The sequence below is a fragment of the Ictidomys tridecemlineatus genome, chromosome 10 (assembly GCF_052094955.1).
Source record: "Ictidomys tridecemlineatus isolate mIctTri1 chromosome 10, mIctTri1.hap1, whole genome shotgun sequence".
NCBI classification, from domain to species: domain Eukaryota; kingdom Metazoa; phylum Chordata; class Mammalia; order Rodentia; family Sciuridae; genus Ictidomys; species Ictidomys tridecemlineatus.
The window spans coordinates 127,935,079-127,949,628 of NC_135486.1; the positions used below are offsets into that span (position 1 = coordinate 127,935,079).

Genomic DNA, 14,550 nt, shown 5'->3' on the forward strand with positions numbered 1-14,550 from the left:
ATGACTACTCTCTGCTCAGCAGTAAGCCATGGCTGTGCCCAGGAGACGGGAGTTCAGCAGGGGGCAGGATGCATGCCATCTCCATCCCAAGGTTGGTGACTTCTTCTGTGTGCTACTCATAGTTCTTTCACCGTTTTCTGACCGATTCCTTGCTATCCTAATTCCTTGCTAGAGTTAATAATTCTTAAAGTTCCCCTCTTCTGCCCAGACCACCCACGGCACTGCGCGGGTGAGGAAGCTGAGGCAGCTTTCGTTACAACTCCCCTCACCCTCTGCAACAACATCAGCGACAGCTGATCATCAATTTCTGGTGATTCCAGTCCTATATGGCCACGGGAGGAGGTTCTTTCCAGGCACTTTCTCAGTTTGGAGCTTGGAAGGCAACACAGCTACCGCAGCAGGGCTCTGCCCAGTGCGCCATCTCGAGGGTCTTCGGTGCACCCTTTGCTGCTGCTGTTTTCTGTCCTGAGCTATTTTCAATCTGTGCCCAGGGTTATTTTTTCTAAAACAGAAACCTAAATCATGCAACTCCTCTGCTTCAAACTCTTAATCTCATATTTTCAGAAGAAAGCTCAGGCCCCCAAGTTCCCCCTGATTTAGTGCCTGGCTCTATGGCATCTCTACCCAAGGGGAGCTGCATCATCTCCACTCACACCACCCTCTTCTGACCATCACTTTTGTATTTCTGGCCTCATTACAGGGACCTACTTGCCATTTCTCCAGTAAGGTTGAAGACACCCCGGTCACATCTAGGCCTCCATACACGCGGTTCCCTGATTGAGAAAATCAACTCCCTCTTTGGAGAAAACCCACTGCTGATAGGACTCTAATAACAGACTACCATCGCCACTACCTTAGACCCCCACTGACGTGCGTGCACTCACTGAACCACGCCCAGGGGTCTCTCCTGGGGTGGGTGAGGGCTCCCTGAGGAAGGCCGCATTTTAGATACACTTGTTCATCAGAGATCAACAGGAACTCAAACGGATTTAATTTTCTCTCACCTCCAGAAAGGTCCATCTTATTGCTCTGTACATTTTCTTCTGGTGAGTCTCTCTGAAATAAGAAAAAGTAACACATTAGCAGACCTTAATTCGTTAATGAAAACAAATAAAAGTGAATTTTTAGTGTATTTCACCAAAGCTTCATTTTTCATTATATTTTAATGTAAAAAATTTTCAATGAGATGTGATCTGGGTTTTTAGCTTAAACTATAAAAATTAAGGTTTGAAGGTCAATTTTACTCTCACTGCAATGATATTTTAAGGACCCAAGGATGAAGAAAGACTTTTAGAAAACAAAAATATGAAATTGGGATAAATTATGGACCACTACGGAAAGGGGAGGGGCTACCGGAAAACACACTTACCGAAAAACTGATATTTGAAAACTGTTTAACAAATGGATTTATCCATGCTTCTTCTTGTTTGTTTCCACCTTTCATCATTCCCTTTGTAAAATAAAAGAGTAGAAAAGATGCCATGGCCATCTCTATTTATCTGGGTATAGTGATGGATTAATAAAACTTTAAGACAATTCCCAACTCTCATTTTTAGCCAATAATTTCTCCTCCAACCAACTCTTATCAGAGTTGTTGACATTATAAAAATCAACTTATTTAAATGATTTTCAACTTCCTTTGCTCCAGTCCTCTGATATAGCTGTAATGTACAGAGAAATCTCTAAAGGCAGGCAGTCAGAAGGAAAAGACAGAAGCAAAGGCCCCGAGGACCCCCTAAATGAAAAAGGGGCCTCTGAACAATGAGGACCTGTCCACTGGGCAGTTCTCAATCTACAAATGGACTCTGTTCTGAAAGATTTATTATAATTTGGATTTTTAGAATTCTCATACCAAAGTGAAAAATAGTGATTCACTTCTCAAGTTAGTCCAAAAAAAATAATTTAACCTTTAATTATGCTATGTGTACTATACTGAAGAAACACCATGTGTTTCCCCATGAAAAGATATTTAAACTTTCTATTTGTGTTGCCAAGAACACAGCATCTCCAGCAGCAGTTGAAGCTGGATCCCTCCCGCTTCGTGCTGGCTCTCTGAGGCTGGTTGGGGTATGGAAGGTACAGACACCACCCTGACACCCGGCCTGAAACAATGAAGGCACTTGATCAGCAGCAGCCTGGTAGACAGAGAGGCCGGAGTCTCAGAAACCGAGGTCTCCCGTCCATGTGAAGACTGCAGACCATCCTCAAGTCTGTGGCCTGAATTTCCCTTTCCCATTGCTACTACCTGTTCCTTCTGACTGTGAAACAGAACCCAGCTTCATAATTAACCCCCTAAATGCAGGTCTCTGAAGCAAGCACCTAACCCTCTCCAAGGCTCTCAAGTCGTCTTTGATTCCTTTTCCTTTCACTCCCGCCCCCTCTAACTAGGTGCCAAGTTTTCTGTCCCTCGAATTCTAAAATGTCTTTCAAATTAGTCCCTTCAACTACACATTTATTCTAATTTCCCAAATCAAACCCTCTTTTCTAACTTGAATTAATGGAAAAGCTTCCTGAGATTCCTAAATCCGGTCTCTCCTGTTCCAATTTATATTTCATACTATCATTGGCTAGTTTTAAAAAGTTTTTAAAAAATTCACTGATGTTCTCTTTTATTCTTTTTCATTGGCTCCATATTTTATGTAAAATAAAGTTCAAATTCCTTGGCATGAACTGAGAATACCTTAATAATCTCTCTAATTTAACTACAGAGCCAGATCTCCTACCACTTCTTTCTAGAAAGTTGCCTTTTAGTAATGTCAGGCTTCTATTCTCCTTAATACATCCCACCCCAGGCCTCTTCCAAATTTCAGCTGACACTCTTAGGAAGCTCTCCTAATGCCCCATACAATCATGAGCTCCTTGAATACACAGCTCATCTCTCAAGTGAATTTCAATCCCCAGCACCAAGCACAGTACCTGGCACACAGCAGAAGCTAAATAAATGTTTGCAGTTGCTTTCTAAAGAATTTTACTAGTAGAAACAAAGGAGAAAGAGTAAAAAGGCTACACACCCTTTCCCTTCTCCTTTTTTTGCCACTCAGACCCTGTAAGGAAAGACAAAGTCACAAAACAGCATGGTCCAGTGGGAAGAACACAGGGTTTGGAATCGGAAGACCTAAACTTAAGTCCTTGCTCTGTCACTAGTTATGCAAATTTGGGCAAGTCACCACCTTTTGCAGCCTCAAATTCCTCATCAGTATCCTATCTTAGAAGGTTGTGAGGATCAAATGATTCATGTAGAAGCATTTCATAAGCCATATGGCAAGGCAATAGGCAGACTCAGCCAAATGAAGAAAGTATGAGGTAAAAATGGCAGGTCCTAGACTGCGAATCCCAGGATGAAAAGGGAAACTCTGGCAGCCAGCCAGTCCAGTGACCCACTGGATATCTGACTTCTAAGGTCACCCAGAAGTCAAATAGGAGGGAAGGACATGTTAGAACCACCTGGGAGACTAGGCACATATTTTGAAAAATGTCCCCAGGAGAATCTGACACCAGCCCCAATATCATCTCTTAGAGAACCAGTGCTCTAAATCAGAGGTTCCTAAACCTGGATCTGTATCAGAGACATCTGGGGAACGTTTAGGACAGGACACTTGACCCCATTCCCAAAACTTCAAGAGACCTGGGGTACAGGAAAAGATACTGTTAACAAATGCCAGATGATTCTGATAAAAACCAGGTTTGGGAATACAATCTGTCCACATATTAAAACAAAATCAAACTCAGCCCATATCTAGGGATTTTTGTCATAGGACCTTCTGGGATGAGAAGGGCCAAAGGTGGCAGATGAATAGGAGAATGGTGACTTGGGTAAGGGGGCTGTCAGGGGCTCTGGTGAGGAGGTGGAATGGGAGGACTGGCAGTGGGATGCCAAGCGTCACCATGGAGATCTGCCTTCTCTCCATCCTCACCACTGCAGGCACCACCCTGGGAGGCGGGGTCGCCCCGGGCAGCGCTAGTGGAGGGGAGTGGGAGAGAGATCCCAAGCTGTAGCAGTGGGGAGAAAGGAAGTTCCTGTGGGCTTCGGTTTTCCTAGGTGGCTGCCCATATAAGAGGCTGTACCTAAGTTGGGGACTGCCTGGACTACACTGATGGCCATAAATGGGCAGGCAGGAGGTTAATTTTCTGTGGGTAAACTACCTTTGGAAATGAAAGTTTCAAGGGCTTTGCCCTCGAAATGTTTACCTTCGATGACATTTTCTTGGTATATGGTGGCCAATTTAAAGATGAATTAAGCTCTTGAGATGAGTTACTATTCCACATTCCAATCTCTACATCCTCTTCCTCTTCCCAGCCAGTGGGGCGATTTCCAGGCAATGGCATGTCATCACCACACCAGCCATCTTGCATAGATTTTGGCCCTGATTGTGGATTTGTGATAGAAACAGACTTTAATAAAACAATTTTTTCTAGAAGAAAGTATACATTAAAGAGTGGAGAGAGGGAACCTAAAACAAAAGAAAACAAAACACTATTTCTTTTGCCAAATTTGCATAATAGGAATGTACATTTTACACTGAGCTAAAAGTCCAATTAAAGAAGAATTTATTTTTATTAAATTTTTTTCATTAAATCCTCCCCTATTCCTTTACCAATTATAGGGTCCCTAAACACAGACAATGGTGGCTTTCATGGGTTCCCAATTAATCTGCATAGTGACACAAATGAAATTTGAAAAGATCAAATTGATAAATATTTTCAAAGAATTTTAGAACTCAAAAGCAGAAAGCAGTTTCTCCCTACACACGGCCTTTGGGATTCCAATAAGGTCTAATATACACAGTGAGTGGGACAGTGACAGGGTTGATCTGAATCTCAGGTCTCTCAAATTAAATGAACTTTTTGAGAAACATCTAGCGGTTTGGAGATGTGTCCCATGTTATATTCTTTCAGCCTCTCAGGTTGGATGGCACGAAAGATGACAGACTATTTATAGATTGTCCAATTTGGTAAAATATAATTTAAACTTGGTAAGAAGTATGTAAATCATTAATGATTACAATTTGAGGAAAATGAACATAAAAAATTTAGACAGGAGACAGAAGAATAAATCATGTTACAAACTCAAAGAGCTAAGTGCTGAGTATCATCAGGTATACCACAGTACACCCACACATCATCAACAATGTACAAGCATTATCCAATTATTCAACAGTAGTTAGTGCTACATACTAGCTTCCAGGGATCAAGGGTAACTTACCAGATTTGCTTAACGCTTGTGGACCAACAGAGCTGGAGCCCCAGGTGGATGTGTTGGATGCTGGAGCAATGGGTTCCCCCCAGCTGGGACCACTGTCTATGGGTTTACCCCATGCTGAAGTACCATTATCCACAGTTGTGGCTGGAGTAGAAGGCTCCCCCCAGGGCTCACCCCAGCCTTTAGAAAGTATGGGAAAAAAGTCATCAGCATAGATGGTAAGAAAGTACACTGGAATAAGCGGCAATAAAGAATACTTGGGAATCAAGGATGAAGAATTTCATATTTACATATAAATAATGATTCTGCAGTAGGCATTTGTTTTATAAAAAGAAGACTAACCACTTCCCAATGACAAATTTAACTTCATGTTTTTTTTTTTTTTTTAAACCTCTTCTTTTAAAATTGCCCTCTGGGCCTATAGTAGATTCTTTTGAATAACCTTAATCATGGTACCAAAAAAAAAAAAAAAAAAAAAAGGACCCTCCTTTATGGATTAGCTTAATTCCTAGTAAAATCTTTCTAAACCAAACCTAGTTAATTTAAGGTGATTAAGTTGGGTAATAGTGTAAGAATTTATACTATTAATTACATGACTATAATTTTTTACCAATGACTAACAATAGCGAAGTATCCTACTTTTATATATGCTGGATAGTACTTATTAAATATTACACTGAGGGGCTGGGATTGTGGCTCAGCGGTAGAGCGCTCGCCTAGCACGGGCGGGACCTGGGTTCAATCCTCAGCACCAAAAAAAAGTAAAGGCATTGTTGTGTCCATCTACACCTAAAAAATAAATATTAAAAAAAAAATATTATACTGAAGTTGTCCAAAGCCAACAACATCAAAGCCATAAACATATTTTGTTAAAAGAACCTCAACAAGGAGAGGTTTTCCCTTAGATAAATAAGTGTTTCTTCTAAGAATTAAACCTAAGACTCAGACTTAAAAAATTAGGTGCTGACTGACAAGTAAGTTCATGAAAACATCCCTATCTCTATGTATGATAAGACTATTCAACAAAAACTCCATTAACAAAGACAATGCATGTCAATGTTGTCAAAATAACTTGTAGAGATAAGAATTAGACCACTATATGGAAATAGGAATACACAAGAAAGGTATTACCAAAATGTTCAATCATACACATGTGCACCTAAAACAGACCTGGACTGCATACCTACCTAAACAAAACCAAAAACCAAACAAAAGAAAACCAGCTGAGGGGCACTTGACAGTCAATCGCCAGCACCCTGAAACATACCAAAAAACCTTTCTTCTTAGGCCAAGTACAATGATGTCTAGAGAGCACAGTATTCAGAAGACTGTTTTACTTCCAAGGTATTCTAGTCAAATAATAAAACCAAATGAAGGCCTGACTCAAAACAATGAGAGAAGTGTAGCATACTCCCACCTGACCCCACTTTTCAGATAATACACTCCCAATAGGGAACAATATCGCCAAGGTGGAGCGCGACTACCTGGGTGAACATCACCCCTCATCTCCCCGCCAAGCTTTTCCAGATTAGAGGAAAGGCCTTTGTGCGCAGCACCCAGCACTCTGTTAATCATCTGTGGAAACAGTAGGCTGATACAGAGCCTTTGTAAAGGAGACTCCACAAAGTGGAAGCTTACCAGAGCCGCTGCTTGCCTCTTTGCTGGAGATGGCACTTGCAGAAGGCAGCAGCTGATGTACCTGTGCTTGCTGGTCTGAACGGCTGCTGCCATTTGGGACGTTTTTGTTCCACATGTTCACATTTTTGTAGTTGTATTTGCTTGGATCTCCCCAGGCAGAAGTTCCGTCATCAATCTCCATTTTGCGTCGTATGGATTCTGGGGATGGTTCCTCCCAGCCTGTGGGCTCTTCTTCTTTTGCTGGGGCTGGTATGGGTCCCCCCAGCCAGCCTGTGCCAGGAGGTTTGCCTGCAGCTGGTGGGATTCCCCAGGACCCAACAAGGTCTTGTTGCTTGTTCCAGTCCGGAGAACTGACTGGCTTTGATGAATCTCCCCAACCTAGAGACTGATTAGACTTTGGAGGGTCTCCCCATCCCTGGGAAGGATTAGGTTTAGCAGATTCATCCCATCCTGATGAATTATTTGGATTTATGTTATTTCCCCAAGTAAAAGAACTAGTTTTACCAAGTTCATTCCAACCAGAAACGGACCTATCACTGTCACTACCTCCTGAGCTGGACTTTTTATTAGCCTCCCCCCAATGGTTACTCCTTGAGGTTTCTCCCCAGTTGTCAGTGGCAGAAACGGACCAACCTTGGCTTGCCTTCTGTCCATCACCCCATCCCTGTTTGCTCTTTTGCGAATCATTCCACGCAGACTTCTCTTCTTTGCAATTCCCCCACTGATTGCTCTTGATCATTCCTGTAGCAGCAGAATCATCTTCCCACCCCCCCTGGCAGTTTGAGCCTTTGGAATCTCCCCACCTCAGAGCAGGCTTGGGGTCGCCCCACCCCGATACAGCTGAGGTATCATTACCATTAGGGCCAGTCTTCTCCATACATGCCCCTGAGTTAAGAGTCTGTGCTGCAGAGCTTCCCCAGGCCTCGGTCCCATTGTCAGTCTTTCTTTCCCCTCTAGGTGATGTTTCGGTATCCCAGGCAGTATTCTGCTTAATAGGAGTCTGTCCCCAGCCAGAGTTGGACAGGACACGTGGATCTAAGTCAGCTCTGTTCACGATGCTTTGGAGTAATGTGTGCTGATCAAGTTTTCTTCTGTCTCGACTCTGACTGTCCCCAGTTGCTTTTTCCTCTAGGCGTCCAGTGCTTTCTGTGCTACCCTCACTCTCCACTGCACCTCCTGTTTTGGCCCACACGCTGCTTTGCTCATTTGTCTGAGATGTGGCAGAACCCTGATCCTCTTCCTCAGTAGACTTCCATCCATTTGTAAACTTCTTTCCATTGCCGTTTGCACTGTCACTGGAATGCTGATTGCTAGGCAGTTTGTTCCACTCGACGCTGGGTATATTAGTGCCAGTGTTTTGTGCAGGGGTTCCCCATCCTCTTCGACTTCCTCCAGAATTCGCACCATTTCCACTTCCCCATGACGTACTCTGGGAATTTGCTGCCCCAGACTCCCAAACGCTTCCTCCTTTATTTGTGTTAACTTGAAAGTTAGTGCCCACAGGCCCATTGATGCCAGGCTGCATTAGAGTTGCATTCACAGTGTCACCATTAGCTTGGCCATTAGGGCCGGAACACTTGTCTCCAGAGTAATTAGAACCATAGGCACCCCATGTAGTACCATAAGAGCCCCCACTTTTTGACTCTCCATTGCTAAGATGAGAAAGGGAAGTGCCATTCATAACTGATGGAGCCTGTATTTGAGGATGATTCATTGTGCTCACACGCCAGGCCCCTGTATTACTACTAGGCAGTTCATTATTCTGTACTGAACCGGAGTTTGGTAAACTAGAGGTCATAAAGTTAGTAGTGTTATTTGGTCCAGTCATTTCAGTGGTAATATTTTGAGGTTGACCACTGAATGAAACCTTCTGTGTACCACTTACTTCAGATTCACAAGTTTCCTGAAGGCTTCCCCAGGTACCATGGGTAGAAGAACCACTCACTTTAGAGTTAATACTCTGATTGTTAGGCATCTGGCCTATGGTACTGCACTGAATATTGATGCCAGAATTACCACTCCCTACAGGCCCTTTTAGGGCAAGTCCATTGTTCTCTAATACTGGCCAGGCACCATGGTTGCTAGCTGAATTCAAAGTGCTTGGATTTAACCCTCCATTTGATGAAGAACTTACAGTGCCCCAAGCATTCATTCTATTGTTGCTACTTTCTGATTTGCTTTCAGGAGCATCCACAGAGACCTGACATGTGCTTATTATGGCTCCATGGGAAAACCCCCACGGTCCAGTACTGCTTCCATGGCCCACATTATTGCTGCTGCTACCAACCACAAACTTGTTTTGGGAACCAAGTCCAGTGCTATTCCGAAGGCTATCTTTTTCACCACCTGTGCTCCCTGAAGCCATGATAGTGATGTTTCTCTCTGATTCAGAACTGGAGGCAGAATCAGCATCCACACATTCTGAAGCCAATTCTGGATCACTGCCAGGGGCTGAAGGCCATACTTCTTTTTCCAACAAGTCGCTCACAACAGCATTCTTACAGTTTGTGCTGGAGTCACTCGTAGAAGACACAGGTCCCCGCTGGGAATTTTCATAATGGGATCCTGAAGTATTGTGGTTTATATCTAGAATAAAGGAGAAAGACACAGTTTATAAAGTGCTAGTCATTTTCAAAATGACACAAAACAGTCTCAGAAAAATGGCAAGTATGTCATAACTATATGTGGTTCCTCAACTTTAATAAGATAAGGCGCCTGGCAGGATGGTTACTGCTTATCTTTCAGCCACCAACTTTCCATAATCCAGTAAGTTTACACAGGCAGAGGATTTTGCAGCTTTGCTCATTAACATTATCCCACAGCCCTAGAACACAACAGTCCCTCAATAAATGCGGGATGAATGAACTGTTAACACATCAGCCAGAAAAGAATTCTGATGTCAGAGGGACTGGTGGCAGTGATGTGTTATAATAATGGAGCAACCCAGACTCAGAGGCTGGACTTGGGAAAGAGGAGGCTGGGATGAAGGCAGGTCAAGATTAATAACCTGAACTTGATAAAATATATTAGTAATGTATTTGGGATCCTTTTCCCATTCTGCTTTCTAGAATAGCCTGTCCATACTTTTCAGTTTATAAGAATTCCAAAAGTTTTATCCATTATATTTCCACTTCTTCAGTGTTTACATTCAGCTAAAATACTGCACACAAGCAAGAATTATTTTTAGCTTGACTCAATAAGATTTTTACCTGCAAAGCCAAGTTTATTAAAAGAGACAACAGAAAAACACAAAAATTGACATATGAAAGATCACCAAATCATTATGATAAAAGTCAGCTGCTGACATTAAGAACCACAAATGACCAGCCATATAATCCCACAATCTGAGATTCTCTGCTATGTATTATTATCTAGTTACTCTACCACAGGCTGGGCAATCCGAACATTTCTGATAATTCCCAGGTTCTTTATTGTCATTTGGTTTAAGGCTCTGGAAGGTAGAAATTCCTCAGGGATATTAACTACAAAAGATGTTTGCATTCAGTCCGTCTCGAGGGGGTTGCTTATGTTGTAGTTCTCTACTACAGTAAGAATCAGAATTACAAGTAGAGCTTTTAAATGCACACATCATGTCCCATGGAGGGGTTTTTTGGGTTTTTTTGGGGGGAGGTACCGGGGATTAAAACCAGGGTCGCTTAACTAGGGCCATATCCCCAGCCCTTTTTTATATTTTATTTATAGACAAGGTCTTGCTGGGTTACTTAGGGTCTCACTAAGTTGCTGAGGCTGCAATCCTCCTGCCTCAGCCTCCCCAAGGTGCTGGGATTACAGGCATGCGCCCCCATGCCCTGCATGTCCCACACTTCATGGTTATAAAGCCTAGGAAATAAATGTAAATTGCTACTAGGGAGTTTTGCTAATATGGAAAATCAGATTCTGCTTGTATCATTTTCTCTCAAAGTATACACTGTTAGGAAGTAACAGATGATAAACCAGAAAGAGTGGCAGGAAAAGGGACTACAGAGACCAGAAATGTATATGTAATTTACCAAATATATATATTAAAGCTTCATAAGTGACTCTAATTTCTATTCCCTGCTTAGGAATCATTTTGTTAAGTTTCTGAAGTTTGTTATCTTTCAGTGAACATGAAAAGAATTTCTCATGAAATAAAGGGTACTAAAAAGTCAATCTCACGGAGTAAAAACAAATCAGCATACTGACGTCCACACCAGCCCATCAACAGATGTTCAGCTACATGTCATGAGCTTAACACACTTTCATCATTGAATAGCTGAAATAACCCCACAGGATAGGTATAACCTTTGCTCTCCAGATGAGAAAAATCACCATTCAGAAGTTAATTTGTAGAAATCAAGCGAGATTTGTCAGAATCCTTCATGAAGCAAGGTGACTACATGGCTGAGTCTATAGAGGCAACTTGACTCAAGTCTGGATTCTATGCAGTAGACTTGTGACAAAATCTGTGAAGCAGGGGTACTTCCTAACCCAGTTACTTTGCTGACGGTACCATCTTATGCAAAACGTTTAGCTCACACTGTCAGCAAGGTAAGTAGTGATTAAAAGCACATAGTCTGAGACATTTTACCATCTACTATCTGTATGATCACAAGCAGGATCTCTGCCTTAGTTTCTTCATAGTACCAATCTAATGCAACTGTTATGAGGATTAAATGATTAACAACTATAAGCCATATCTGATTCATATAACACTTAAAAAATGAAGGCCATTATTATCATTAATTAATGTATGCTAAAGATTATTATCATTTTTCATTCTCCAGAACATATTTTTCATTCTACCACGTCTCCCTGATGAAGAATATGAGAACTCATAGAACTTGCTTACTTAAAATCTCCTCCTTGAGATCATGCACAGAATAACTGGACTTTTATTCCCAAGACATATCTCCTCCCAAAGAAGGGGAGACACAACTCTCCTAGCTTTCCTCAACTCAGTGAGTTTCTAAAACCCTTTATCCTTTATTTATCCTTTATTCCTTGCTGTGTACAGAAAATCCCAAACATAACCAAGTCCTGAATCCAGACTTTTCCTCTAATCTAGAATACTTCCTTCAGCCATCACTTCTGTCCTCTCCTGGATTGCTGCAAAAGCATTTCTGCTGCCATTATTTTCCATGTGTGTTGTCACTTTTATAAAGTAAGAAAAAGAGATTTGGCATCTAAAACAGAACGACTCAAGTAAAAATAAAAGAATGACCCAGAATTTAACAATGAAGTGTCAGCAGCATTCCCACAATAATAGGAGAAAGACAAGGACACTGGTCATCAACACTCTTAAACTCCACCCTGGACATGTGAACCCAGGAAATAGGGTCCAAAATGAGAGATAAATTCATGAAGATCAAAAAGACCAACATGTGAAAAACAATAGTTTTCCAATATCCATTTTCAATGAGAAAATGTGATAGAAAACAGATCCTAATCAGTACAACTCATAAAATCACTTGAACATACTAATAAATATATTTAAATTTCATTTTAATTTTTATATATGTAATTTCTAGATGTAGTTGCACACAATACCTTTAGTTATTTATTTTTATGTGGTGCTAAGGATCGAACCCAGAACCTTGCATGTGCTAGGCGAGCACTCTACTGCTGAGCCACAACCCCAGCCCTCGTTTTAAATTTTATTCTAAGTCACAGAAGACAACTTGATTATGTACAGAAACTTGTTCCTAGATAGGAAGATCTAAAAATTTTAACATAATTACAAGGAACTGTTAAACATATTAACCATGTATGATGATTAAAAGTGATTTTAAGATTCATGTTAAAAAATGGGAGTCTCTACTCCACTTCCCCCAATAAATCTCAAACAGAATTTATGAGGGAGGGAATTCACATTATCAGGCAGTACTGCTCTGAGAGAATATGCAAACATACTGAACAGAAAATCCAGGAATAGTCCCAAGCATATGTCAATGTTACTGTTTTGGATGTGGGGGAGGTATTCAGTACTTAAAAAATATTTTCGAATGAGACAATATATTCAAAATAATACCAAATGATTAATATTAGAAGTCATGCCTAAAACCCTGGATTCAATCATGACCACCATTAAAAAAAAAAAGTGTAATGGCAAATGATGAAACCATGAAGTTATAGAATTTTTTATACACAAATCATAGAAACCACAAAAGGATAGGTTAGACTACTTATTTTTAAAGTGAAACCTTTTAATATCAGAATGAAGAAAAGCAGAAAAACAAACACTAGAATTCACTCTGCAAAAGAGTTTGTTGCCTTTAACGCTAGCAAAAAATGTTCCCACATTCTAGTCTAGTCCTGGTTTTGGAACCGTGGTAGTGATCTAAGACTGTCTTTTGCTATATTTTCTTTTAGGAAAGTAAGGAGAGGTACCATGAATAATTTTTAGCTAAAATTCCATTTTTAATCTGGATCCTACTTTAGTTTCAACAAAACCTAAATTAAAGACCATTCTAAAAACTGTACATCAAGGATAAGTCACAAGGGCTGGGGATGTGGCTCAAGCGGTAGCGCGCTCGCCTGGCATGCGTGCGGCCCGGGTTCAATCCTCAGCACCACATACCAACAAAGATGTTGTGTCCACCGAGAACTAGAAAATAAATATTGAAAATTCTCTCTCTCTCTCTCTCTCTCTCTTAAAAAAAAAAAAAAGATCCGGATTTTTTTTTTAAAAAAAAAGGATAAGTCACAAGGCATTTTTAGTTATGAAAAGAGTTATAGTTTAGGAAGAATAATGAAATGGTATGGAGGGGAAACAGACACAATTCCAACTAAAGGAGAGAAAAGAAAATGCATCCTCAGAAATCACAGGTGCAGAAGCTATTTCAGAGTTGAAGAAGTGAAATAATATATTTCCCCTTTCAGACAAGGGGAACACCAGTGTTCAAAATATCTGAGGATAAACATACAGGAATACCATTAAGTAGATCATCACTACTTTTTTTAAAAAAATATTTATTTAGTTGTAGATGAACACACAGTATCTGCTTTTGTTTTTATGTGGTGCTGAGGATTGAACCCAGGGCCTCATACATGCAAGGCAAGCATTTTACCACTGAACTACAGCCTCAGCCCTATCCACTACTTTATTCCCCCAGGAAATAGAAACATTAAGGCTGTAAATCTCTGTGGTAATGCAAAAAAAAAAAAAAAAAAAAAAAAATAGCAGGTTTTTTTTTTAATTTAATGCAAATCTTTACAAACCATAATGCTATAAGCAAACTAAGATTTAGAAGGTTGCATGTTACTTAGAAACAACTGGAATCCAGAATGGCATCAGCATCCTACTTTTACACAAAATCATCAAGAGAGAATGGGGGCAGCTCTAGTACTACACCTCAGGAAGAATACAGTCAGTCCTGGTGGTGCACACCTGTACGCTTGGCAACTTGGGAGGCCTAGGATCACAGCCTCAGCAACTTAGTGAAAGCCTGTTTCAAAAAATAAAGGACTGGGATGTATATTACTGGTCAAGCACCCCTGGATTCAATCCCCAGCACTGCAAACAGACACACACAATTGCATTACTGTACTTCTATTCAAAGAGATTATGTAGGGAGCAAAGACTGGTGATAATTCAAGTGGCTAATAAACAGCATGTGTGGGAAGAATTTAGACTGATGTAAGTTCATGAGCAAGTTTTTTCTTAGAAAATATATGACAATATAACAAAACAGTCGAATTATTTGCTTTCCTACCTTAGACTTTATTTCTAT

At 40.8% G+C, this 14,550-nt stretch overlaps 1 protein-coding gene across 15 annotated transcripts in view; it reads right to left on the reverse strand.

Annotated features, from left to right (window-relative positions):
- Tnrc6a (trinucleotide repeat containing adaptor 6A) overlaps window positions 1-14,550 on the reverse strand; it is a 175,489-nt gene that overhangs the window by 23,296 nt on the left and 137,643 nt on the right. For 14 of the 15 annotated variants that reach the window (XM_078024194.1, XM_040278652.2, XM_078024193.1 and 11 more), the window contains 6 exons: window positions 6,839-9,424; window positions 5,204-5,380; window positions 4,189-4,364; window positions 3,012-3,044; window positions 1,370-1,450; window positions 1,005-1,056 (listed from right to left, as the gene is read on the reverse strand). In XM_078024194.1, coding sequence (XP_077880320.1) covers window positions 1,005-1,056; window positions 1,370-1,450; window positions 3,012-3,044; window positions 4,189-4,364; window positions 5,204-5,380; window positions 6,839-9,424 — 3,105 coding nt within the window. The remainder of the gene's footprint in view (window positions 1-1,004; window positions 1,057-1,369; window positions 1,451-3,011; window positions 3,045-4,188; window positions 4,365-5,203; window positions 5,381-6,838; window positions 9,425-14,550) is intronic. The other variant, XM_078024187.1, reaches the window with a different exon arrangement.